The sequence below is a fragment of the Enhydra lutris genome, unplaced genomic scaffold (assembly GCF_002288905.1).
Source record: "Enhydra lutris kenyoni isolate GAN:26980312 unplaced genomic scaffold, ASM228890v2 scaffoldscaffold25, whole genome shotgun sequence".
Taxonomy (NCBI): domain Eukaryota; kingdom Metazoa; phylum Chordata; class Mammalia; order Carnivora; family Mustelidae; genus Enhydra; species Enhydra lutris.
This window is the reverse complement of record NW_019154109.1, coordinates 21,716,916-21,743,869: the sequence shown is the minus strand read 5'-3', so window position 1 is coordinate 21,743,869 and position 26,954 is coordinate 21,716,916. Positions and strand designations below refer to the sequence as shown.

General features: G+C 40.4%; 1 protein-coding gene across 2 annotated transcripts in view; it reads left to right on the top strand.

Moving 5' to 3' along the window:
• LOC111151041 (RAB3 GTPase activating non-catalytic protein subunit 2) overlaps nucleotides 1-26,954 on the top strand; it is a 93,039-nt gene that overhangs the window by 11,158 nt on the left and 54,927 nt on the right. For both annotated transcript variants that reach the window (XM_022508759.1, XM_022508760.1), the window contains exons 2-6: nucleotides 9,464-9,525; nucleotides 23,649-23,772; nucleotides 24,647-24,728; nucleotides 26,448-26,495; nucleotides 26,572-26,647. In XM_022508759.1, the coding sequence (XP_022364467.1) occupies nucleotides 9,464-9,525; nucleotides 23,649-23,772; nucleotides 24,647-24,728; nucleotides 26,448-26,495; nucleotides 26,572-26,647 (392 nt within the window). The remainder of the gene's footprint in view (nucleotides 1-9,463; nucleotides 9,526-23,648; nucleotides 23,773-24,646; nucleotides 24,729-26,447; nucleotides 26,496-26,571; nucleotides 26,648-26,954) is intronic.

The window sequence follows — 26,954 nt, the reverse complement described above, 5'->3', positions numbered from 1 at the left end:
TAAATTAAATTATCCTTTTCCTAACACTTAATAATTTCAGTTTCTCATTTAGTTTTTGATCTTGACATAGTCATATTGGAAGAAGCAAATATTGCCAAATTAATTGCCCACTTCAGGATTCAATTTCCTTTCTAGCTTCAGGTTCTTCTTATTTGAGAAACACACTCAGTTTATGGGGACAGGCTGTTCAGAAGCAGATCGAAATAAGATATTTTGGGAATTAAAAAGAACTATGGAAAACAGAAGTTGAATTTCTTATTTGAGCTTTTGTTGGAATAATTCACTCACTGGAAATACCCCTAAAAAAGACAACTGTAATTTTTGATGATTGCATTAAAATGTGTTTTCTCTATGTTTCAATGATTATATCATTTAACAAATGAGAGAATGAATAGTTTTTTTTTTTATACTAGTGTAATCTGATCTCTTCAGGGGAAAAAATTCTTTCCAGAAGGAGGTGTAGTTACATTTTACATGTTGAAGTTCAAGTCAGTAGTTTTGTACATTCAGGCAAAACGTTGAACTTAATCAGGGTAAGAACAACAGTTGGTGCTTATGTTATCAGTTTCTCTATGTAGTTCACAATAGTCATCTTCAGTGACAGGTATAAAGTTCAGGGTTGAAAAGTCAAATGACTAATCAGTGAGGAAGTAGTTGCTTTTTGTTACTATTATTTATTCATCTTGCCTGTTTTTATTTCTTTTCAAGTCATATACATTGGTTAGAGATAAGCTTATGAATTTTTTTAATGTAAAGAACAAGTATGGCTCAAGATGTGGTATGAAACTTGAATGAACACTCATCAAATGAGTAGACTAATGAAATATTTTAAGCTGGCAAACTTCTGCAAAGACTCAGAATCTTCAACGTAGTCCTTCAGTTTCTGTGAATTTAAAAGGAAATTGGCTAAGGGTATGAAAATTGATTTTAAAGGAAGTTCACCGTTCAATAAAGGTTTGCACACACCCACCCCCACACCGCCAAAGTAAAAGATTCAAAACTAAGCAGAAATGTCTCATGTACTTAGAAGTGCCATTTTTTTAGTTTAGGTTGTACAGGAAATGGGGTGGGAACCCCCAGTTAAAACATGAGCCTTTAAGGGATGCCTGGGTGACTTAGTGGGTTAAACATCTGTCTTCGACTTTGGCTCAAGTCATGATCTCAGGGTCCTGGGATTGAGCCCTGCATTGGGCTCCCTTTGAGCAGGGAGTCTGCTGCTCCCTTTTCCTCTGCTCTTCCCCTCACTCCTGCGTGCGCTCACTCGCTCTCAAATAAATAAGTAAAATCTTAAAAAAAAAAAATGAGCTTTGAAATACTTAGCTTATATCCGGATGCTGTTCTGATGTAATATTGTTGTAAAGTAACTGCTTTAGGAGCCATATCCGGCACATGAATCATAGCATGAAAGTAGCAAGACTAGGAAAGCAGTCTCATAATCTATTTTTAGACTTCTCCAATGGCAATATTTCCCATTTTTTAGAAGTTTCTTTATAGGTAAGTTTATTTTATTTTTTAAATTTTAATTCTAGTATTAATAACGTACAGTGTTATATTAGCTTCAGGTGTACCATATAGTGACTGATTCAGCAATTCCATACATCACCCAGTGCGCATCACAAATGCACTCCTTAATCCCCATCTCCTATTTTACCCATCCCCCTACCCACCTCCCCACTGGTAATCATGAGTTTGTTCTCTATACTTAAGAGTCTGTTTCTTAGTTTGTCTCTTTTTTTTTTTCCCCTTTGCTTATTTTGTTTCTTAAATTCCACATATAGTTGAAATCGTGGTGTTTGTCTTTCCCTGACTTATTTCCTTTAACCTTAAACCCTTTGGATCCATCCCTGTTGTCGTAAATGGTAAGATTTTTTTATGGCTGATCTTCCACTCTTTATGTCTACCACCTGTTCTTTATCCATTCATCCTTGGTAATCCATGGAGCCATGAATATCCATTCATATGGTAATTCTGTTTTTAATTGTTTGAGGAATTGCCCTACGGTTTTCCACAGTGGAAATACCTTTCTGTATTTCCACCAGTTGTGCACAGGGGTTCCTTTTCTCCACATTCTCACCAATCCTTGTTGTTGTGTTTTTGATTTTAGTTATTTGGACAGGTGTGAGGTGATATCTCATTGGGTTTTGATTTGCATTTCCCTCATGAGTGATGTTGAGCATCCTTTTATGTGTCTGTTGGCCATCTGTATATCTTCTTTGGAGAAATGTGTGTTCATGTCTTCTGTCCATTTTTAATTGGATTCTTTGTTTTGTGTTGAGTTGTATAAATTCTTTATATAGTTTGGATACTAACCCATTATTAGATATGTTATTTGCAAACATCCTCTCCTATTCAGTAGGTTGTCTTTTAGTTTTGTTGACTGTTTCCTTTGCTGTGCAGAAGCTTTTTACTTTGATGTAGTCCCAACAGTTTATTTTTGCTTTTGTTTTCCTTGCCTCAGAAGACATAGTCTAGAAAAATATTGCTTTGGCCGATGTCAGAAATTACTGCCTGTGTTCTCTTGTAGGATTTTTATGGTTTCAGGTCTTACATTTAGCTCTTTTATCCCATTTTGAGTTTATTTTTGTGTGTGGTGGGAGAAAGTGGTCCGGTTTCATCCTTTTCATGTAGGTGTCCCCTTTTCCCAGCACCATTTGTTGAAGACACTGTCTCCCATTGCATATTCTTCCTTCTTTGTTGAAGAGTAATTGACCATATAATAATCATGGATTTATTTCTGGGTTCTCCATTCTGTTCTCTTGATCTATGTGTGTATTTTTGTGACAGTATCATACTCTTTTGATTACTACAGCTTTGTAGTATATCTTGAAATCTGGAATTGTGGTACCTCACGTTATTGGGGTTTTTTTGGTTTTGTTTTTTGTTTTTTTTTTTTCTCCCCTCAAGAGGAGGGGAGCTATTCGGGGTCTTTTGTGGTTCCATACAAATTTTAGGATTATTCTGGTTCTATGAAAAATGCTGTTGTTATCTTGATAGGGATTGAGTGTGTAGATCGCTGTGTCTAGTATGGACATTTTAACAATATTTGTTCTAATTCAAGAACGTAGAATATCTTTCCATTTGTGTTGTCTTTAATTTCTTTCATCAGTGTTTTATAGTTTTTAGAGTACATGTCTTTCATCTCCTTGGTTAAGTTTATCCCTGGGTATCTTATTTTTGGTGCAGTTATGGATAGGATTGTCTTCTTAATTGCTGTTTTGGCTGCTTCATTATTAGTGTATAGAGATGCCATAGGTTTCTGTATGTTGTTTTTGTGTACTGTGACTTTACTGAATTAATTTATCAGTTGTAGTTTTTTAGTGGAATCTTTAGGTTTTTTATAACTGGTACCATGTCAATTGCAAATAGAGTTTTACTTCTTCCTTAACCAATTCGGATGCCTTTTCTTTCTTTATTCTGTCTAATTGCTGTAGCTAGGACTTCTGGTACTGTAGTGAATAGAGGTGGTGAGAATGGACATCCTTTTCTTGTTCCTCCTCTTAGGGGAAAAGCTCTCAGTTTTCCCCCGTTAGTCACTGTGGGTTTTCCATATATGGCCTTTATTATGTTGAGGTATGTTCCCTCTAAACTTACTTTGTGAAGGGTTTTTATCATGAATGGATGTTGTACTTTGTCAAATGCTTTTTCTACATCTGTTGAAATGATCATATGATTTTTACCCTTTCTCTTACTGGTGTGAATCATGTTAATTGATTTGTGAACATTGAGCCACCCCTGCATCCCAGGAAAAAAATCCCACTGGATGGAGAATGATAATTTTAACAGTGTTAAGAATGTCTATATGCTAAGCACTCTTCCTGGTGCTTCGGATATAGTAACTCTAACAACGGTATGAAGTACAGTTATTAACTCCATTTTGCTAAAGAGGAAACTGAGACAGTAAGAGATTAAATAAATTGCCTGAGGTCATATAACTCTTTAGGGGTAAAACTGGGTATCCAACCCCAGCAACCTGACACCAGAGACCCAAGAGTTATTTTAGACCTGTGTTGTCTCATATGTAGCCATTAGCCACATAGACTTTTGAGCACTTGAAATATGGCTAGATCAAACAGATGTGCTTTAAGTGTAAAATATACATCAGATTTTGAAGACTTAGTATGTGGTAAAAAGTAAAATATCTCATGAATAATTTAACATTGACTGCATATTGAAATGATATCTTGGCTGTATTATACTAAGTAACATCTATTTTTAAAATTTTGCTTGTTTTTTTCTTCTTTTAAAATGTGGCTACTAGGGGGCACCTGGGTGGCTCAATGGGCATGCCTCTGTCTTTGGCTCAGGTCATGATCTCGGGGTCCTGGGATCCAGCCCCACATCGGGTTCTCTGCTCAGCAGGGAGCCTGTTTCTCCCTCTCTCTCTCTGCCTGCCTCTCTGCCTCCTTGTGATCTCTCTTTGACAAATAAATAAGTAAAATCTTGAAAAAAAATGTGGCTACTAGGGAAACCCTCTTGGGTCCCTTCCCCCTTTGGGGAGCTTTGTACCATTGCTCAATAAATTTTGCTTTGCTCCCCACCAAACAAACAAACAAACAAAAAATGTGGCTACTAATAAATTTAAAATTGAATGTGTGGGGGCGCCTGGGTGGCTCAGTCATTAAGCATCTGTCTTCGGCTCAGGTCATGGTCCCAGGGTCCTGGGATCGAGCCCCATGTTGGGCTCCCTGCTTGCCGGGAGGCTTGTTTCTGCCTCTTCCACTCCCCCTGCTTGTGTTCCCTCTCTCCCTGTGTCTTTCTCTGTCAAATAAATAAAATCCTTAAAAAAAATAAAATTGAATGTGTGGCTTGCATTATATTTTTATTGGATAGTGCTGCTAAGTGCCTACAGTGAGTGAAGAGTCTAACCGGAGAGAAAGAATAGAAGGGTGGTGGCAGGCAAAGGAAAAAAGGATATTTAGGATCAGATGAGATTGGCATTAAAGTTTATCTTTGAAGTTAGTGTGTTGAGAGTGATCCGTGGACAGTTTGCTTCAGATGTGCAGATTGAAGCCCACCCTGAAACGTCAGTCATCCCTAATTCGTTATTTGCACTTCTTGCGGAGTTTTTAAGGCTACCTAGAAAGAGGAAACTGCAGAAGAGACTGTAACTGGTTTTATTAAGGCAGTGAGTGTGAGTCTCATTCTTTTAATTTTCTGATCAATTTTGTTGAATTGGACTTCAGCAAAATGAAAGACATAGGAAGCTGATGACAGTTAAAAGATTTGCTTTTCAGTTTAGGTGCTTGGTACTTACTTATTTAATAAGTGGGGGGAAACACTTAAAATTACCTTATCATTTAGTCTGGGCTTTAACTGAGATGAGTGCTGCTTAGCTCAGTAAGCAAACTGGATAAGTGCCATTGGCTTTATGATTTAGAGCTTTGTGGAGTGCTTGGAATTTTCACACTGGACCCTAACCACCCCAAACAGTGTATTTGTATATTCTGGTGCACTTATTCTATAATACACTTTGCTAAACTGACTTATACCACAGCTTGGTATTAAAATTCAAAATCTCCTATGCGTGATTTTGTTATAAATTACAAAAAGTTAAAAAAGAAAATTCTAATGGGCCAGGGTAATTTTAATCTAGTTATTCTAAGACAATCATGGTGAACTATTTTCAGCTTTTCTTTATAGTAAGTGATAATAAAAAATGTTATTTTGTCATGAGTATGTAGAATTTATAAATCTTAAGGTCTTAAAGTGACAGTTCATATTGATGTTAAATAAGGACAGTTGTTTTTTTTTTTTTTTTTTGATTTTGGATGCATTTTATTTTATTTTATTTTTTTAATTTTATTTTTCATAAACATATAATATCTTTTTATCCCCAGGGGTACAGGTCTGTGAATCGCCAGGTTTACACACTTCACAGCACTCACCATAGCACATACCCTCCCCAATGTCCATAATCCCACCCCCCCACACCCCCCCCATTAACCCTCAGTTTGTTTTGTGAGATTAAGAGTCACTTATGGTTTGTCTCCCTCCCAATCCCATCTTGTTTCATTTACTCTTCTCCTACCCCCTTAACCCCCCATGTTGCATCTCCTCTCCCTCATATCAGGGAGATCATATGATAGTTGTCTTTCTCCGATTGACTTATTTCGCTAAGCATGATACCCTCTAGTTCCATCCATGTCGTCGCAAAAGGCAAGATTTCATTTCTTTTGATGGCTGCATAGTATTCCATTGTGTATATATACCACATCTTCTTTATCCATTCGTCTGTTGATGGACATCTAGGTTCTTTCCATAGTTTGGCTATTGTAGACATTGCTGCTATAAACATTCGGGTGCACGTGCCCCTTTGGATCACTACGTTTGTATCTTTAGGGTAAATACCCAGCAGTGCAATTGCTGGGTCATAGGGTAGCTCTATTTTCAACATTTTGAGGAACCTCCATGCTGTTTTCCAGAGTGGCTGCACCAGCCTGCATTCCCACCAACAGTGTAGGAGGGTTCCCCTTTCTCCGCATCCTCGCCAGCATCTGAAGGACAGTTTTTTAATATATATTAAATACATTGCTTTTGTTATCCACAACCCTGATTAAGGATCAATTAAAAAACACTGATAATGGAATCAACTGAAGAAGCCACACTTCATAGAAAAGTTATCAGAGGGAATGTCTGCCTGAATAAAATTGTTTACTTGAATGGCAGCTTGATTAGACATTTATCAACTATTTTTTTAATATACACCATCCTCTTTTTTTTTTTTTTTTTCAATAATGTGCTTGGCCTGCTGCATAGTTTGAAAGCATAAGAAATAACCTTGGTATAGTGCTAAGATTCCAACGCTTTTTAGCAGCCGACAGTAACTGTCAAATAGCAACCTGCAAAATCGTATCAGAAGATTTTCAACAGACCTAAGGAGGCTGCAAAATTTATATTACCAGCACAGACTAGGAATAGATATAAGGGTAGTGTCCAGTTTGCAAATGTTTCCTTTAAAAAAAAAAGGTTGGAATGCCTGGGTGGCTCACTTGGTTAAGTGTCTGCCTTTGGTTCAGATCATGGTCCCAAGGTCTGGGATCAAGCCCTGCATTGGGCTTTCTGCTCAACGGCAAGTCCGCTTCTCCCTTTCCCTCTCCTCCTGTGCTCTCTTGCTTTCTCTCTCAAAATCCGTGAAATAGAATTAATGTTTTCCATTTTTAAATTGAATAGGATCTAGAATGCATTTTCTTACAGTATTATAAATAGACTTAGGATTCCAGGCCAACCTTCAAACACATCTTTAACATTCCTGAGTAATAGTTCTGTTTCACCTTCCTTTCAACTCTGTTTGTACCATGACTTCTTTAGAAAACGTATTCCCGTGATAGGAGAAGATGTGTGATTGAGTCCCCTTTTCTCTCTTGTTAATAGAAATTTCTCAGTCAGGGGCCTTGAGAAATGGAAAAAAACCTTCATGAACACAAATATCTTATATAAAGTATTTTTCAAGGACTTCTCTTCCTGGATGTTTTGAATTACGGCATTAAGAGATCCTGGGTCTCTGCAGGGGCAGGAAATCCAAATTGCTACTGTCTTGTGTTTGATTGTATGAGTCATTTGTGAATTGAGTCAGGTACTTTTTATTCCAATATAGAAGAGAAATAATGCATTTTTTATAGTATTGTACAGCATTCAGTGAAGGTTATGTGCGCCAACTAAGCTTTTTGAAGGTTTATTTTCTTTTGTCTCTCCAGCACTTAGCACAGTGGCCAACACACTAAAGATACTGTGTTTGTTGAATGAATGAATGAAGGAGTGAATCATTCGCTGGCCCCACGAAGGGTTTGCAATTCTATGTGGTCTTTCCGAGGTGGTGGTATTTCAATACATTCTTTTTATAGCAATATTAAAATTGAATCACGGATTTTAGAGTGATAAGCTTTTTATTTATTTATTTTTTTTAAAGATTTTATTTATTTGACAGAGAGAGATCACAAGTAGGCAGAGAGGCAGGCAGAGATAGAGGAGGAAGCAGGCTCCCTGCTGAGCAGAGAGCCCGATGTGGGGCTCGATCCCAGGACCCTGAGATCATGACCTGAGCCGAAGGCAGAGGCTTTAATCCACTGAGCCACCCAGGCGCCCCTAGAGTGATAAGCATCTACTGCTTTTTTTTTTTTTTTAAAAGGTTTTTTTTTTTTTTTTGAAAGACAGAGATCAAAAGTAGGCAGAGAGGCAGGCAGAGAGAGAGGAAGGGAAGCAGGCTCCCTGCTGAGCAGAGAACCGGATGCGGGGCTGGATCCCAGGACCCTGGGACCCTGACCTGAGCCGAAGGCAGAGGCTTAACCCACTGAGCCACCCAGGCGCCCCAAGAGTGATAAGCTTTTTGAGGTACTTTGCTTTCTCGAACAGGAATGGTAGGGGGAGACAAACCATGAGAGACTGTGGACTCTGAGAAACTAACTGAGGGTTTTGAAGGGGATGGGGGTGGGAGGGTTGGGTCAGCCTGGTTGGTGGTAGGTATTAAGGAGGGCACGTATTGCATGGAACACTGGGTGTGGTGCATAAACAATGAATCTTGGAACACTACATCAAAAACTAAAAATGTATTATATGGTGACTAACAAAATACAATAAAAAACAAACAACAACAAAAAAAGAAAAACAGCATTTTTTAAAGCTCTAGATGGGATGGCTTAGTTGCCATCAGCCCACAATAAGGCAGTTGTTTTTGGTGTATTGGAGAAATTAGCAGAATAAAGAAATTGCCTAAGTGAATTAGATTGCCAAAGAACAAGCTGTAATTTTCCAAATTATGAAAAAACTTCTAAATTTTGATATCAAGGGAATGCTTCTATTTTAAAATAATACATAATAAACTTGTTTTGGCCTTAACTGTAAGCCCCATGTTTTCTAATTTTTATTCCTCTTCATAAACCATAGGCGGAGAAAGTATAGCAGAATACTTGTGAGCGTGGGCTTTGGAACTCTGGAAGCCCTGATTTCAACCCCACTCTGCCACTTAATCCTCTGTGATCTTGGTCAGGCTTTATAAATTAAATAACCTGGTTTTCTCACTGTAGTAAAGGGATGATAGAGAATTCTTGTCATGCTTAAGTGAATTAATGTCTATAAAGCAGTTAGACACATAGAAATGCCGAGTACGTGTTGTTGCTTGATTACTCCTCTATGTGAGTTACCGCTTTCTGCCTTTGTTCATGTTGACCTTTTTTTCAAGTATATTTGAAAAGTTCCTTGGTGCTTTTTAAAGCCTTAGTTTAAGGTGACTCCTCCCTGTATTTTGTTATGTCTCTCACTCCTCCCTTTTATGGTAGTTGTTACAGTACTCCCCGTGTACTACAGTTAATGTGTTTGCTACATTAGATCACAAAATCTTTAAGGACATATATATTTACATAGTATTTATATATCAGGTGTTGGTTCTATTATGTTTAGAGGAAATATTTAGTAAAATATTTCAAGCTCTGTACTTCATGTAAGCAATTTTCATCTTTTTTAATAATAGGTAAATCAAACTGGGAAGATGATGGTTGGGGAGCATGGGAAGAGACGGAACCCCAAGAACCTGTAAGTCTTCATAAATGTATGCGTGCTTGTTGAAAGTGGCATTTTCCATTTGTAATGATGGTGACATATTCCAGTGTTGACACTTTAAAACCTTCATCAAGAACATCTTTGTGTTTACTTACTAGTACTGAAGTAGATCCCTTTCTTAAAGATTTATTGACTTTATAGTTAAGGAGGCTAAATGGGGAATAACTGCTTTAGGATTCTTTCTCCTTTAGTAGTTATTATTTTAGACTTCTCCACTTACTCATTCAACATGTCTTTGGTAAGTGCCCACTATATTCTAGGCATTTTTCTTGGTGTTGCACGTATAGGCATGAGAAGGTACATGAAGTCCCTATATGTATTTTTACCTCTGGGTAATAGAAAATCTAGCCTAAACTGACTTAAATCACAGGGACATTCATTAGCTTATATAGAAGGAAGGCAGGGTAGTATGGACTCATAGGCTGGTTGATTAGAAGATTCAACTATGTCATCAAGGACATAAGTTCTTTCCTTCTGTCTCCTCTGTATAAACAGCAGTGTGGACTTCATCCCAAAGACTGTTCTTCAATAGATGGGGTATGCCACCATGTTTCTTCATTCATGACCAGAGGGAGAAAAAGACTAGGATTTCCGTGATTCTTACAGGAGCAGGGAACAACTTTTTCAGAAGCCTCTCATGAACCTTACCTATATCTCTTGGCCGGAATAAGGCCAGACACTCATTTCTGAAGTAGTCACTGGCAAGGGATATCCGACTTTTCATCTGTCTTGCCATTCCCTGGGCCTGGAGCAATAAAGGGTCCCGTTTCTCCTGAGGCCCATCACTGCACAGGAGAGGAGTTGATAACTGAATGAAATCAGGATTTCTTACGAAAAAAGAAGAATGAATGTATGTATTGGAAAGGTCTTATCATCCCTGTTCCCCGCAGCTTATACTTAGGAGAGAGAAGTTTTTTCAAAAAGAGAGGTAAAAGTAGCAAATGGTGGTAATCAAAGTTATATGGCGAATTCAAATGGTGATGTGGTAGCAAGTGATCAAGTGACCACCGTAGCTTGGGCGGAAGCCTTTCAGAGGATGCGACACTGGAGCTGAGGTCCGAAAGACAGCAGGGAGCCAGCGAGGTGACAGTCTGGCAAAGGGCATTGCACGCGAGGGCAACAATCCATGCAGAGGCCCTATGGCAGGACGGAGCTTGGAGTTCAGAGGACATAAAGAAGGCCAGTGTGGCTTGGCAGGACTGAGAGGTTACAAGATGGGGTCAGAGAAGGAGGCAGGCCTGATGTAAGGCTTTGTGAATTTGGAGTTTATTCTGAATGCAGTAGGAAACCACACATAGCTGATTTCTCATTTTTAAAGTTCCTCTTGGCTGCTTTTTGGAATTGAACTCGGGGGCAGAAGCGGAAGCAGGGAGACCAGTAAGGAGGCTGTTCTGATAGTGTAGTTGAGAAATGATGGTGACTTACATTAAGGTGATATCAGTGAAAATGAGAAAGTGATGGGTTCGGGATAAGTTTTAGAAATAACAGACTTTCCTGTAAGTTGGTTGTGAGGGCTGAAGGGAAAAAGAAAAAAATCAGGGGTTAACTTCTTTGCTCTGGGATAGGGTGCGGAGTAGGTAAAGCATACTTGATAAGTTGTTGACACTCCCTGGGGCTGGGTAATAGGTCCCGTTCTCTTCATTTTGTCAGTGTTTGAAAATATCCATAATAAGTTTTTTTTTTTTTAAGATTTTATTTATTTATTTGACAGAGAAAGAGAGACTGAGAGAGGGAACACAAGCAGGGGAAGGGGAAGAGAGAGAAGCAGGCTTCCCACGGAGCAGGGAACCTGATGTGGGGCTCTATCCCAGGACGCTGGGATCATGACCCAAGCTGAAGGCAGACGCTTAACGACTGAGCCCCCCAGGCACCTCCAGTTTTTTCTTTTTTTTAACCCTCCCAGGTATTTGGCTTGAGCAGCTGGATGGATGGTGTGTGGTTTATGGAGTTGGGGAAGACAGAATAGGTCTGGGGGGGATGTGAAGGAGGATCGTGTTGTAGGAAGCAGAGCATGCTGGTGTTAATGCAGATTTACAGAAAAGCCCCAAGGAGAGATGAGGAACAGGAAACCATTTCAGAAGGCAGAGAATTGGGATGTGTTGAATAGGATGTAATGTAGCTCAAGGAATGTGATTATGGCAACCCTTTAGCCAATAAACACCTTGTTCCTTGCCCCTCTAGTGCTTTGTCAACATGGAGACACAGCGGTATTCTGTTTGGACTACGACTCACTGGCTTCTGCTTTCTCACGATTTAGACTGTTTCATGGCTGGTATTTGAATCTTTCATTTATCTTGGATTCTTTCTCTTTGTTTCACACCCGGAGCTCATAAGAGGATTTGATGGGGTCTGTTCATCACCATCCAATATAGGATATTTCTGGAGGGCATAGTGTTCACGCCAGGCCACTGTGTGGGGTGTCAGCCTACCTGTCGGTGCTGCCTTCTGGCCGCACACCACCAGCAGTCCAGCTCGCTGTGGCAAGACTGGGGAGCGGAAGGAAGGGAGAGGAGAGGTGTGTGTAAAGCAGGTTGGAGGCTCTGCATGGCTCGATGTGAGCCGACCTCTCAGGGGGATGTGGCTGCACTTTGTGAATTTCTCAGAAAGAGGTAGTGTAACTAGCAGCTCCTTTGCATGTTGTGTTGGGTGCGTTTACTTTTAGTATTTGTTCTAGAATCCTACAGCTAGTGACTATCGTGAGTAATTCAACAAGCTCCCGAGCAAGTTGAAGGTTTTCTGGAGTAAACCTCATAGACATCGCATGTTAAAGTGGACACAAGCATTTGTAATCTCAGAGGAGGTTGTTAAGTACGTAAGATGGTGCTGGTGCTGAGTTATGGTACTTACTTACACACCCAGAGGCCCACATCTTAAAGTATCTGCTGTGGGGACGCCTGGGTGGCTCAGTTGGTTGGACGACTGCCTTCGGCTCAGGTCATGATCCCGGAGTCCTGGGATCGAGTCCCGCATCAGGCTCCCAGCTCCATGGGGAGTCTGCTTCTCCCTCTGACCTTCTCCTTGCTCATGCTCTCTCTCACTGTCTCTCTCTCAAATAAATAAATAAAATCTTTAAAAAATAAAAAAAAAAAAAAAAAAAAAAAAAAAAAAAAAAAAGTATCTGCTGTGCATGGTTGCTTCTTTCTGGAATGGATTTTTACTAGTGAGTGACATAGTTGAGGAGTTGAATGTGAGGCGAGTTTTCCTCACGAACATCTGCATTTTCTCTGCTAACTTTAAGGGAGTGGTTGACTGTCGGGTGTCATAGACCTGCTCTTTGGCTCAGCTAGCAGTGTGATCGCCTTAAGCGTACACTTCGTTACGGCGTTTTAACCTAACACAGTAGGAAATTATTGCAACTACGATTTGGGGTCAGAGAAGCAGTAGGCCTGAGGTAAGGCTTTATGAATTTGGAATTTATTCTAAATGTGATTAGAAACCACACTATTTCTGTTTGGGAAAGCTCACCTTCGCTGCTCCGTGGAATAGGTTGTAGTGGGTGTTGTCAGAGTTGGTTTTTGGTGAGATCCCTCTTCCTGGCTGGCAGACAGACATCTCACTGTGTCCTCATATGGCCTGTCCTCTGTGTGCAAAGAGAGAGAGCCGTGAGTCCTGGTGTTTCTTCCCCCTACAGGAATAGCCGGTCTGTCAGATTAAGTCTCCGCCCTTATGACCTTGTTGAACCCAAGTTACCTTTTTACCTCCAGGTAACAGTCACATTGGGGATAAGGGCTTCAGCAAATGAATTTTGAGAGGATATAGTCGAGTCTGTAAAAATGCCCCAAATAATGGACCCATGTCAGGCAGAGAACTCTTATGTGTGCAAGTGCAAAGAATAAGGTTAGGAAATTCCTTCTTGCCCATAAGTAAATACACTAAAGAAATAGAAGGGCAAACAGACTTTCAAGATGGAGAAGAAAAATCCAAAAGATATGTTTCTGTACTAACTTAATTTTAAGTGGACATGATGAGATACAGTGTCTTTCTTGGAGAAATTGGAAAAGAAGATGGTTATACCAGGTCATCTACCAATTAATGATCCTATAATAGTAAGTAGCTTTGTTGTGTGTGTGTTTTTGGTTTTTTTGTTTGTTGTTTGTTTTTTACAGTGTTACAAGGGCTTTTAGTTTGGATTATCATTAGTTTGCTTTGGAAAAGAAGTGGTTAGAGGGGCATATTTTGTCTAGCCTCATGCTATAATGGAAATCGAGGCAGTTAACGAAGAAGCTTGACAAGGTTTAATTTTAGTTGTAAGGCAAATGAATGAGCTTTCCTTGGTGTATTAAGTCCAAAGGGTACGAAGTGTAGAGTCAAGGATTTGCTTGGCAGTGGTTTCTGGAACAGGAAGCACAGAAGGTTCTGGGTTAAGGCCCTTAGTTAAGGTAGAAAGTGTGGAAAATTTCCATTCAAAAGACACTTTAGTTGCATCTGTTTGCAGAAAGTGGTATGATACAGTTTATAGAGGCAATTTGATTTAGCAGATTAACAAGGAAAGCATGCTGGCCAGATAGAGGGCCCAGAGGAATGTTTGTTTACAGACTGAGAAATGGGATATAGCCTGACCTGATTAGAGATTCTTAGAACATTAATAATCGGAGATAATGTTGGAAAATATTTTGCCTTATTTTAGTGTCATTAGGCTCTGGTGTCACCTACCACGCAAGAGACATAAGCATCAGATTGGCCAGAGGCAGAGGAGAGCACTCAAGTTATACTAAAGTTATGTTTTATATCTGTTTTAGATATGTTTATACGAAGGGGAAAGTGGCCACAGAATTTCTTCCTACTGAGGTGGGTTCTCTTTGGGACTTTGGCATTTGACTTAGAAATTCTACTTTTGGGGGGTGACTGGGTGGCTCAGTCAGTTAAGCGTCTGACTTGGTTTCAGCTCAGGTCATGGTCTCAGGGTCCTGAGGTCAAGCCTCAGGTCGGGCTCCACACTTAACACAGAGTCTGCTTGTCCCTCTCCCTCTGCTCCTTCCCTTGCTTGCTTTCTCTCAAACAAATAAAATCTTAAAAAAAAAAAAAAGAAAGAAAAGAAATACTCCTTTTGCCAGTGACCTTCCCGTTAACATTTATATCATTAATATGAGCTGGGTCTCGCCTACCTAGTGATTCTCAGTTTGGTGGGGGGAGGTGATTTTTGTCCCCTTAGGAGACATTTTTGGTTGTCACAACTTGAAGGGAGATGCATCTAAGTGGAGAGAGACCAGGGATGCTGTAAAGCATCTTGCAATGCACAGGACAGGCCTCCCAAACAAACAGTTGTCCAGCCCAAAACATCTGTTGTCCCAGAGTTCAGAAATCTTGGTCTAGCCCTTGGCTTTCAGGGTAACTCTCTCAATCCTTCTTTCTGTCATTCCTCCTGTTTCTGAAAATCCCCTGGCTTTGGAGCGCCTGGGTGGTACAGTCAGTTAAGTGTCCGACTCTTGGTTCGGGCTCAGATCTGATCTCAGGGTCCTGAGATTGAACCGGGTGTCCGGCTCTGAGCTGGGTGTGGGATCTGTTTGAGATTCTCTCTCCCTCTTCCCCTGCCCCTCCTGCTCGAGCTCGCTCTCCAAAATAAATACATAAATCTTTTTAAAAAATTAAGACATAAAATCCCTTGGCCTCTTTTGGGGAGCTTCAAAACTTTGAATCTGATGGCTATTAATTTGTTTTTAGTAGGTTCTGGTCTGCTAGTACGAAAAGTGCAACTGACAGACTGTTTGCCAACAAAGGTGAATGTAAGTAGCTCCTCAGTCTTTGGCCACGGATAAACAATTAGTCCAGCCTCAGTCTTGATGGCATTATTTATGCCTAAATGTTTGAGGGAGACCTTCTTTAGCCTTCCCATGGTAGCCAGCCACCACTTTTCCTTGATCTTGCTTAGAGTTGTTCATTTTATTTCGCGTCTGCACTCCTCAGGCACTCCTGCTGGGTAGCTTGTTTGTTGTGGCTTAGTGACCTGCCCCTTGTCCTCTGCCAGGGAGGGAGGGACAGCCGGCTGTGTGGTGGGGGAAGGGGCCTGGAAAAACAACAGGGGTTCTTTTATAGCTAATGGATAAATTTCATGTTAACATCAGTGACCAGGTAGTTACTAGTTTTTTGCAGAAAGCCAAGGTAGTCCTTGGTAGTGCTATTTTTTGTTTTTTTTTGTTTGCTTGTTTGTTTGTTTGTTTAATTCATTGTGTTGCTTGGGAAATTAACTACCTTGTCAAATGAGGGTGAATCAGTAGCTTCAAGAGAGTGCTATTAGTGACTACGTTCCCATTATTGTGGGGAAGGTTCTCAGAAAACCTAACTGGTAAGCAAGTGCCCTTAGAGTAGAAAGCCAGATGATGAGCTTGCGTCTTGTTAGCCACGGAATGTATGCTGATGCTCCTTGTGACTTCATAGTGTTCTTATTAGACCCTCTTTTCTTGCCTGAGCTGTCTTGATGAATTGGAAATTTTGCTTAAGCTTCATGTAAAACCCAGTGCCAGTTCCTTGGGTTCAAGCCTGGAGAGGGGATCTCCTCATCTCTGCTCTCCCAATACTTTCATCCAGATACTTTTGCTTGGACTTGAGGTTCCCCTGAAAAATCTGACCTAGGAACTACTTTAGACAGACCCTTATTCTTAATATGTATTTCTGCTGTGAATATGTGTCTGCTTTCCTACCTTTGTCAACTCAGTCTAATTTAGGGCTCCCTGGCCCATCCCCCAGTCATGCCTCTACCCTCTATTGCCTCGAGCAGTGGTTCTCAGCCCAGAGGCAGTTTTGCCCCCCAAGGGACATTTGGCAATGTCTGGAGACAGTGTTGTTTGTCACACTGAGGATGCTACCATACCGTGAAGAATTAACCTACACAAAATGTGAAGAGTGCTAAGAAACCTTGGCTTAGAGCAATGTATTTCAAACTCTTTATCTTGACTTGTGATGAAATCACTTTACAGTGTCTTGACCAGTACTTTTAAAATAATGAAATAAAATAGATTTTTAAAAATTTGGAGTACCTCCTAGGTTGTAAGCATAGATATTATTTTGGGCAACTTTTGTCTGTTTTGTTATGGGGCAGTGAGGAGGGAAAGGGAGGGGGAGTCAAGGAGGGGCGGGGGGAAGATCTGACTGAAATGAAATGGGATGTAAAATCATTTTTATTGCTAGTTGTTGAAGTTTGTTTTTTTTTAAAAAGTTTAAAATGTACGTACAAGAAGGAGAGCACATCTGACCAGATAGCTTTACTGCTCAAAAAAATGCTTCAGTGACTGCGGGAGTCCTCAAGGTCAAGTGTAAGCACCTCAACACAGTAGATGAAAGCTCTTGGTCACCCATCCTTGCTGCAATGTCCCCTTTTACCTTATACTGTCAACACCTGCTTTGACAGTAGCTCCTTGCCGGTTCGTTTGCCCCTAGGCCTTCAGATCTGTTGGGTTCATGGTTTTCTAGAGAAATAGGACATAGGGGACTAGTCTGGGAATGCCCATTACCTCCTCTCCCTCTCTCTTGCCGCCCCCAGCCTGGCTCCTTTTTACTCTCTCAGCAGGATTTAGCTTAGGAGTTACTTCCAGTAGGAAGATTTGTTGTTCTTGTTGTTGACACTCTACCCTCCCAACCCCATTCTGGTCTGACGACCCTCCTGTGTTCCCTTGACTGACTACCATGTGTTTGTCCATCTGTCTTCCCCAGAGGAGGGAAGGTCCTTAAAGCCAAGAATTCTCTTTTCTCGTCTCTCTGTCCTGACACAGAGATGGCACATAGAGAAGTGTAGCCCTACTGGAGAGTGTTGTGTAGGAGAGATCAAAGCAGGGAGAAAGACGTGAGACCATTGAGGGTCTGATCATCCTCAGGGATTTTGACCCACAGACTGTGGCCTCATTCTTCCTCTTACTTCGATTATCTGTCCAGTCCCCTGATTTTGGAGGTAAGGAACCAGAGTTGCTAGGGAAGTTGCAAGGCCTGTATGAATGTGTATTAGTTTAAATTTATTACCGGTGGCATTTGTGTGGTTAGCGACAATCCACTTGCTCTGTCCAAGCCTTGGTTTCCTTTTCTGGACACTGAGGATTTTGAATCACATCGTCTCTGTGGTTCCTTCTGTTTCTTCATACATTTGTGTGGTCCCGTCAGCTGGCTGATAGAGATTATGACCCCTGTGTGTGTGGGGGGATTGTTGACCCCGCACAGACAGGCAGTTTTGGGGTCTTTGATCAAACTGTCTTGTACCTACTACTACAATTTCTTAGTTAATTTAGTGATTAAAAAAATATTTACAGGGGAGCCTGGGCAGCTCAGTTGGTTAAGCATCTGACTCTTGATTTCAACTCAGGTCATGATCTCAGGGTCCTGAGGTCAAGCCCCTGCTTAAGAGTCTCTCTCTTGGGGCACCTGGGTGGCTCAGTGGGTTAAGCCTCTGCCTTTGACTCAGGTCATGATCTCAGAGTCCTGGGATCGAGTCCCACATCGGGCTCTGCTCTGCGGAGAGCCTGCTTCCTCCTCTCTCTCTCTGCCTGCCTCTCTGACTACTTGTGATCTCTCTGTCAACTAAATAAATAAATTCTTAAAAAAAAAAAAAAAAAAAGAGTCTCTCTCTTCTTCTCTCCCTGCCCCCTCCTCCCTCTCTAAAAATGAAAAAAAATAAAATGAATTTGTACAGTATGTTTCTTCTTCAGCTAAGTGAGTAGTTCTCAACTTGGGGGCGTTTTGCTCTGCAGAGAGCATCTGGCAACGTCTAGAGACATTGGTGATTGTCCCAGCTATGGGTGTTTGGTGGGTAGGGGCTAGCAATGCGGCTCCAGCCCCAAATGTCGGTAGTGCTGAGGCTGAGACACCCCGAGGAACTAGTAACCACCTGCAGAGTTGTAGTGCTTTCAGCCGGAGCTCGATACTATGTTCGTCAGCGTTTATTGCAGTATGCATGACTTTGTAAATGTAATCAGTACTCCATGTGTGTCCACTTATTCAGTGTTTCATTATGTTGAAAGGGAGGGGGCTATTTCATGGCTGTCTTTAAAAAGAGACTTGTCGAACAAAAATATTAAAGTTGTGATAAGCCTCCGCGAGAAAGGTTCCCGCAGTCAGCCGTGTGGCCCAATCTGATTAGGTCTGACCTCCCTTGAGGCACATCTCTTCTTTACTTCTTCAGTAACAGAGGGGCACTAGCCTTTTAGTCTACAAGTGGAGGGGAGCTTCTCGTCCTTCCTATAGGTCTGGCTGCACAGCAGCAGGCGTTATACGTGGTCACCCCCAGGGACAACTGCAAGGAGAGCAGCAGAGCCGGGACGATCCCCAAGTGTGTTCCGAGGGACCAGTTGCCCACGACGTGGAGTGGGACACTGCTCAGGGGCTGGTGGTCCCAGTGAGCTCCGAAGCTTGAGTTCATAGCCCTACCCCAGCTGTGTCACCCCGGGGGAGGTCATCTTGATAAGTATCTGTTTCTCCATCTCAACACTGGGGGACTAACATAACCTTTCTAGAGCTCCCTTGAGAACTAAGATTTATGCGTCAAGCACTCAGCACAGAGTCTGGCAAGTAGTAAGTGTTCGGCAAGTGTTGCAGCAAACATCTTTCGAATCACTGGTACCCTGCCTGCTCATTCCCCTTGAGTTAGGTCACCAAACCCAGAGTCACATCCATGCCAAACGCAGTCCTCTACTCCAGAGGGTGTGGCAAGATGTCCTTACTGTGAGAAGAGATATCACGCTACTGTGGCCTGATTTCTACACACCACGCTGCTTGGGCACAGAGCAGCAGACACTGTAGAATAATTCAGGACACGTCCTCTTCCATCCATTTGTTCTTTACTTGCCTTTGTAGACAGCATGCTCGTTGTTGATGTACCATCCTGATGCACGCAGGGATTTTCTTTTTTCTTTTTGAGGTTGAGGATTTATTGAAAGAAATTCGATCTATGTGTTTCTTCTCCCACCCTCCCAATGGATTTCAGTTTTCAGATTTACTTCCTAATATTCTGGCACAATTTACACTGTTTGGCAAAATAGCTAATAAAGCTTATAGGGAAGCAACTTGCTGTGGTGAAATAACACATTTTTACCTCTGTTTATGATTTTAAGGATACTATTTTTGGTTACCGTCATTGGAGGGTTTTAATTTTACTCTGTCTGATACATTGAGTGCTGTGTCTTAGGCACAAAGAATAGTGTGTTCGGATTTGCACGTGACCAGGAAGTTGTGGCTAGGTAGGTGTGTAGCTAGCTGCTCCCCCTGTGTACGCCCCCTCTTCCCTGGCCCCAGATGGGCATCAAGGAGTTTTGGAGCTTGCGTTAAGAGTTCACCACCATTGCCTTTCATGGTAAGCTGGTATCATCCCCAAGTAGCAAGACTTTAGATCTAGAATTGTATGACCTGTCAAGCCCTAATGATGATAATGTAATATAATCATATGGTGGTATTTTCTAACCTCTTTTGAGAATGCGGACCTCCTGCTTGGACATGCCCCACTTTACCGTGGCAAACAGGACAGATCTGCTTTTAGTCCCTCTGTCCCAAGGAAAGATGGAGAGGTAGAGAGGACATAGAAAAGAAAGTGCAGTGGGAGGTGACAGAGTTCGGTTTTCTCCCTCTTCCAGTAAACCCGAAAATGGTTGAAATGCCGGAAAGTAGACTGCTAATTCACATGAAGTTTCTCTTTCTGGCTTCATATTACTAGAAAGGTGCATTTATGCGGTGGCTAAGCAGGGTTAGGCATGTAAGCTGTGATTGTGGAGTAGTTTCTCTGAATTTGTGTCCAAGTAAGTGCTCTGTTTCCCATGCTTTCGTTTTGGTTAGTTCTTACAGGGCAAAATTCATGCTTGCTTCTGGGATCACGTGTAGTCCGTTTGTTGGGATGGTGGCAGACAGAGCTGAGTTCTAGGCCCAACTAAGAGGGTAGTATTTTGTCCTTTCTTACATCTCTGTAACTTGTATTTTCCATGGTGTTTCAGCCAGAATCTTGACCTGCTAAATCTTAGTATTACTTAAGGGAAAACACTCCAGAGGATACTATTACTGGATGTAATATTAAAGGATACTAGCTTTGAATCGGTTGCTCATTGGCATACAGGTTCATGTGCAAGAGTGATTATAGGTTACTCCAGTATCTTTGTGAACACAAGAAGGGAGATGTGGGAATGCTGTTTCCACTCACCTGTGTATCAGTGCGCTATGGGACTTGTGGAGTTGAGGAGTAATATCAAGCATAGGCTTGGCCGGTTGGAAGGCTTGGCATCTAGTGTGGGAGAAATTACAATCACAGTATAAATAGGTAGCAGAGAAGAGTTAAGACTTTTGATTGCATAAGTTCGAAAGAAGGTAAGGGTCAGACTAGGATGAGGGATAGGAACTGGAACTTGGGACAGAAAGACAGAAAAGAGAGGGAAGGTATTTTTGAAGCAGTGACTGGACAGATGTCTTAAGGATGCGCTGGCTCCCATGTTCAAGGAGGGTCCTATGGGAAGATTAGCCTGGGATAAAGTGGTAAGTAATGGTAATCCTTTGAGAAAAGGCTTTCACTGCCTATGAGACGAGTCAAATCCCAGGCGAAGACAGGCTTCTCCAGGAGCTGTTACAGCTACCTGCCAGGACAAGCAGGGTGATAGGGTGGAAAGACCACCTGAATTAAATGTCAGGAGGCTTGGCTTCTGGTTGGGTTCTGGCGCTGAATCTGTGGCAGGAAGCACATCTTTAACCTCCCCAAGACTCTGTTTTCTTTACTATAAAATGAGGTTTTGAACCAGTCAGTCTTTAAGTGCCTTACATCTTTGTATTTCTTTTACTCTTTGTCTTTTCAGCAAACATATGCATGTAGATCTAGTCCTTGTTAGTGGCATTATTTTGAAAGCATAGGACAGAAACAAATAATGTGCTTTAATGGAAAGTAACTTTTAGATAATTGGGGGATCTATTGTTTGAGTATCATTTTGGAAGTGTGATAAAAGGAAGAAACCTGATTGTATAGAACTTGCTAAAATTTGAGCTGTACCCTTTTTCTGGTGCAGTGTGTTGATTTTTTTTTTTATTGCACTGTGATGGGAATTTTAAAGTCAGAGAATAATCAAAGAGTTGTAGGCACTCCTGATTTCTTCACACAGTACTTACCTATCTCTGTGTAACTTGTTGTGCTTCTCACTACCTACCAGAACATGAGCTACTCTAATTACTTGGAAAGTCCTGAACCTCAAAGTTAGGACGACTGCGGTCTCCGTTATTGGAGAGGGAACTCAGGGCGATGTTGCCTTCAGCTCACAGCTGATTCACTATCAGGAATGCTGGGTGTGTGCGGGCTGAACAGAGGCTATATTCTATAGAAATTATAGGCCCAGGGAGAAATGAACTACAATTAACCTTTACCTTATTAGTTTTATGTTTAGGGGATAAATTTTCTCCCTTATTTATATATAGAAGTGTACACATTAAGAACAGCAAGCTGGATAACTTAATTCCTTAGGAAAATAGAGTTTTAGTAAGACAAGGAATTTTTCCAGTATTCCTCTTCTTTCAGGAGAGGGTGTGTACAGCCTCCTTAGCTTGCTCACCTTGCATAAGAAGAAGGTTCCAGATCAATCTGATTCCTATTTGCTAAATTTTAAGAAAGCTTAAATGTGTAAATGAAAGAAAGAAAGAAGACAGCCTCCATCTCCTCCCCTCTCTCCTCATCTCCCCCTGTTTAATTCAGTCTAAGAGCCACTGGGGAGGGCTAAAGTAGGAGTCTGCCTGACATAAAACTTAGAAGCCATAAGAGAATAGATCAATAATTTACCTGCATAACATTAAAAAATTTCTGCATGGAGCACATTAAGCTATCACATGGAATGGGAAAATCTGTTATAACTCTTATGTTCAAAAGGCCAATTTTCTTTGTATGTAAAGAATACATACAAATAAATAGGAAAAAGAGTAGCAACCCAACAGGAAATCTGCAAAGGAAAGGAACAGGCTAGCATTCCTCTTCTCATTAACAAGAAGGCTTCGGTATACTGAGATACAGTTTCTCATCTGTTACATTGACAAAGGTCCAGAGTTAAAGCATCTTTTGAAAAGTCTGTGGGGAAGCAAGCACTTTCAAAACTTGCTGATCAGATTATAAATGGAAACCACCTCTGTGGAGCACAATTTGGAAATATCTAGCAAATTTACTGATACATGTTACCTTTGACCTGGCAATATCACTTCTGGAAATTTATCCACTAATATATTCCCACACAAATTGACAAGAGTGTAAGGTTATTCACTGTATAGTATTTGTAGCAGCAGAAGAGTGTAGACATTTGTAGCTGTAGAAGAGTGTATGTATCATAGCTGCCCATCAATAGGGGACTAGTTAAATAAATTGTGTGTCTGTACAGTGGAATACTGTGCAACCTTTAAAAATAAATTTCATGGGGAATGAAGTCTAAGATATATGTTAAGAGAAAAAAAAGTCACTTATTTGCTTGTATGTGCACAGTGTTCCTGGAAGCACACAGCGATCACACTGGTTGTCTCTAAACTAGGACACTAGAGTACTAGAGTTGGAGACTTTGTAAAGAAGACCTTTTTAGATCTCTTGAATTCTTAACCATGGGTATTTTCCTCTTTGTAATTATTTTATAAATAGTTTTTCAATTAAAAATGAAAACATCTTTCAGTTCAAATGAAGGAAAATTTATCAAGTTTATCAAATACTTTTATAGATTCGACATCCATAAGTATCAGATAATTTTTTCTTTGTGCGTAGCTATAGATACCCTAGCGGTGTCTCTGGAATTTCCTAATTTTCTAATTTCCTAATTAGAAATTTTTAATTTTAATTTCTTTTTAAATTTTAATTTCTAATTTTAATTAGAAATTTAATTTCTAATTTCCTAATAGTGGTGAATGTTCCTGGAATGATCTCTGTGTAACAGTCTTTTAATGTCTTACTGGTTTATATGTGCTTATGTTAAAAACTTTTTGCACTGATATTCAAAACAGATTAGTTTGTGGTGGCTGTTTTCTTTACTGGTCATCTTTAATGTGTTTTGATAAGGAATATTATTGAGATTTTTAAAAAGAAATGGCAAGATTTCCTATTTGTTCCCCCTCATCCCTCAAGGCAGGTAGGCTGAGATGCAATACTTTTGATACTTTTGCATACACTGTAATTGAAGTTTTACCCACAGGAAGAAGAAGGAAATACTTGCAAAACACAAAAAACATCCTGGCTGCAAGATTGTGTTTTATCCTTATCTCCAACCAATGATCTTATGGTTATAGCTCGAGGGCAAAAAGCTGTTTTTCTAGTGCGTAAGTACTCTTACTATTTTCAGTGTACCTTATTTTAATGCATAGAGTAGGAAAGAAATGGATTAGGTAGAAGGAAAAATGTTATTTATGTTGTATGCATTGTATGGTGGCATTCTATAGTATATTTCACATACCGTATAACGCTTTTTATTTCTGTGTGTTTCTTATTTCTTTCCTTCTTTCTGTTCTGTTTGTTTCCTCTCTATTTTTCTTTCTTGACTGCAGATACTTTAACTGGCTCTGTTGGATATCAGAGGCCAAACTGGACATTGTCCAATTTTTTCAAGGGGCAGTCAGAGCTAAAAAGGCTGCTGACCCCTTTTTAGTAATAATGTGAATGAGCTGATTTTTAACTATAATTTGAAAACTCATAGGACTCTAGTTTCTTATTTGGGGCATACATTTTCAATATATAATTTGCGTAGAAGATTAAAATTAAGGTTTACATAAGATATGAAAAACCTCACTGATCAAAATGAGATCATATATTAAATGCTGTGGAATGGTCCTAAAAGATTTATCCTCCTATAGCATAAATCTAATAGAAAAGTGTTCAGTTTCATCTGAAGATGAAAGTCATTTTATAAATACAACATATGGGGAGATGGGGTGGTGTATAAGAATCAACTTTATTCTGCAAGAGCTAGGACATTAGATGAATTTAATTGGAGGAAGGAGAGACTAAAGGCAAGTAGCCTGGGTCAAGTTTAATTAAAACCTTATAAAATTTTTTTCAGTGTTTACCTATAAAAAGACCCAAACCCATTAATATAGAATAGTTACATTCTGTACTCACTCTAAAGGGAAACCATGAAATTCATAAATCACTGTTTTAGTATACTATAAGGTGATTTTATATGATAACTTTTTTCAGCAAAATGGAAATACAGCGATAAAGGAAAGGAAGAAATGCAATTTGCTGTTGGCTGGAGTGGTTCTTTAAATGTCGAAGAAGGGTGGGTACGAGTTAAGTTTTTGTTTCTCTATACGTTAAATGTGTATGTGAAATTGTTTGACTTACAAGTGAGAAGTTTTATCACTGGGATATTTAGTGAGTATCTATTCATCCCAACTTAGAGGTTGTAGAGCCTGATTAAGCCAGCAAATCTAAATTTTACTCATGTGATTACTTTTTTTTTTTTAACTCCTGTTTGCAGAGGAGATTTAAAGAAGAACTCAGACAGAATCCCATTCTTTCTGTAATTTGTCATTTCCTGTGTTCTCCATCACTAATTTTATTTAGCCAAAAAGTCAAAGGTAGCCATTGTCTTCTCTGCTTGAGTAGCACTGGCCTTGTACCTAAAGGGGACAGTGCTACATTAATTCTTAAACCTCATAAATACTTCAGAAAGGCAAGTTGGTAAATTCAGGTTTCTAAATGACCCAGTAAGGTAGTTCTTCAGTGTGATTATGTGGTGTTGCTGCTAACCTGGAACCTGGAACCCAAAACTGTTTTCACTTAAATTTTTATGACTGAAAGCTATATGGTGAGAATGAATAAGATACTTCAGACTTTGGGTTCAGATAAAAGACAACCAAATGGAAGCCCATAGCTTGCTTGGCACATCGTAGCCTCTCACTGAAAGGTTTTCTACTCTTACCAAAATAAATGATAACATTTTTTCTTAAGTCATTTGGTCTAACCATTTTGAAGACATTTAATTTCTGTGAGAAATGCAAAGCAGACATAATGGCTCAGTTACTTTAAAGACAAGAAACAAAAAGATGGATTTGTTCAGTGGTTGCCTAATAAGATGTATAGGGCAGGAGTGGTTATAGTTTCTTAAATAAGCTGGTGATGGGTCCCGCGGGTTGACAGGTTACATTAAAGTCAGTCAGTAGGAGTTATTTTAATTTTGAAGGTTAGTCTCTGAGATCCTGACAGATTTTTCGAGTCCACATGTCACAAAAAGAATCTTTTAGGGAACATCCGGCTGAGCATGTGCTTGGAAATGGGTTATCTGGGGCAAATTCTGCAAAGTATCTAGGAAGAAGCCAACTAGTTGAAATGGAGTTCGTCCCTAGAATAATGTGCTTGCAGGAATATGGTTTGCCTGTAATGTGACTGACATTCCTCCCACGCTCTGCCCAGTCGGTACTTGCTGATGCAGACGAGAGGGAACTGCAGGAAATGACTGGTGATGACTCGCTAGTTCTCAGTTCTGAGTATAATCGGTTGTGTATATGGTAAAGTTTTGCTTTCTCTTGTGCTTTTTATAACACAGAATGAAGAATCCTGTTTTTTAACCTCAAGTGAATGTGATGTTACCTTTTATGTGGATGATTTTTTTAGTTTTAGTTTTAGGGGAGAGAGCAAGCATGAACATGTGCCAGGAAGGGCAGGGGCAGAGGGGAGAGAGAGAGAATCTTAAGCAGGCTCTATGCTCAACATGGAGCCTGTTGTGGGGCTCGATCTCATGACCCTGAGATCATGACCTGAGCCAAAAATCAAGAGTCGGATGGCTAACCAGCTGAGCCACCCAGGCACCTCTTACGTGAATGATATCTATAATTCTACTTATGGTGGCATTTAACTGTATTTTCACTTATGCCTTGAATAAAACTGATCCACAGAGCTCATTCTTCCACGGGTTGCCCTTAATGTAAAATTACAGGGAAATCAAAGTAATTGATAAACTCATTAGATAAGCCTATAATTTTGTTTTTGTTTTTAGAGAACATGTAACCAGTGCTCTATGTATCCCACTAGCAAGCCAAAAGAGGTAAGGATAAATACGTTGTTTGTTTTCTTTGCTTTGGTTTATGAGCTACTAAGAGCATAAATTTTGTCTGTAACAGGAGTTCCACAGGGCGTCCTGACTGGACCTGCATCGTGGTGGGCTTTACTTCAGGTTATGTGCGCTTCTACACTGAGGTGAGTGGGGTGTTGAGCAGTTAGCAAACACCACTCGACGGGAATATCTAGTCGTGCATCCCCATTATCCTTCTTGTGACTCATTACCGGCTGCTTGGGAATGTGGAGTACCTACTTCATGGGGGTAGAAGCAGGGACTTAGGGCGGGGGGAGAAGGTGTGCTGGAAAGTTCTGGTAGAAGCTATAGAGAAAAGAAGCTGTATTCTTTTGAGAGAGTATCTGATCTCCATGGAAAATGGTTGGGGAAACGGCACTCTTTGCCTGGCCATACTGGTTCAGGTCTATTGGTAAAAAAACAAGCAGGGCT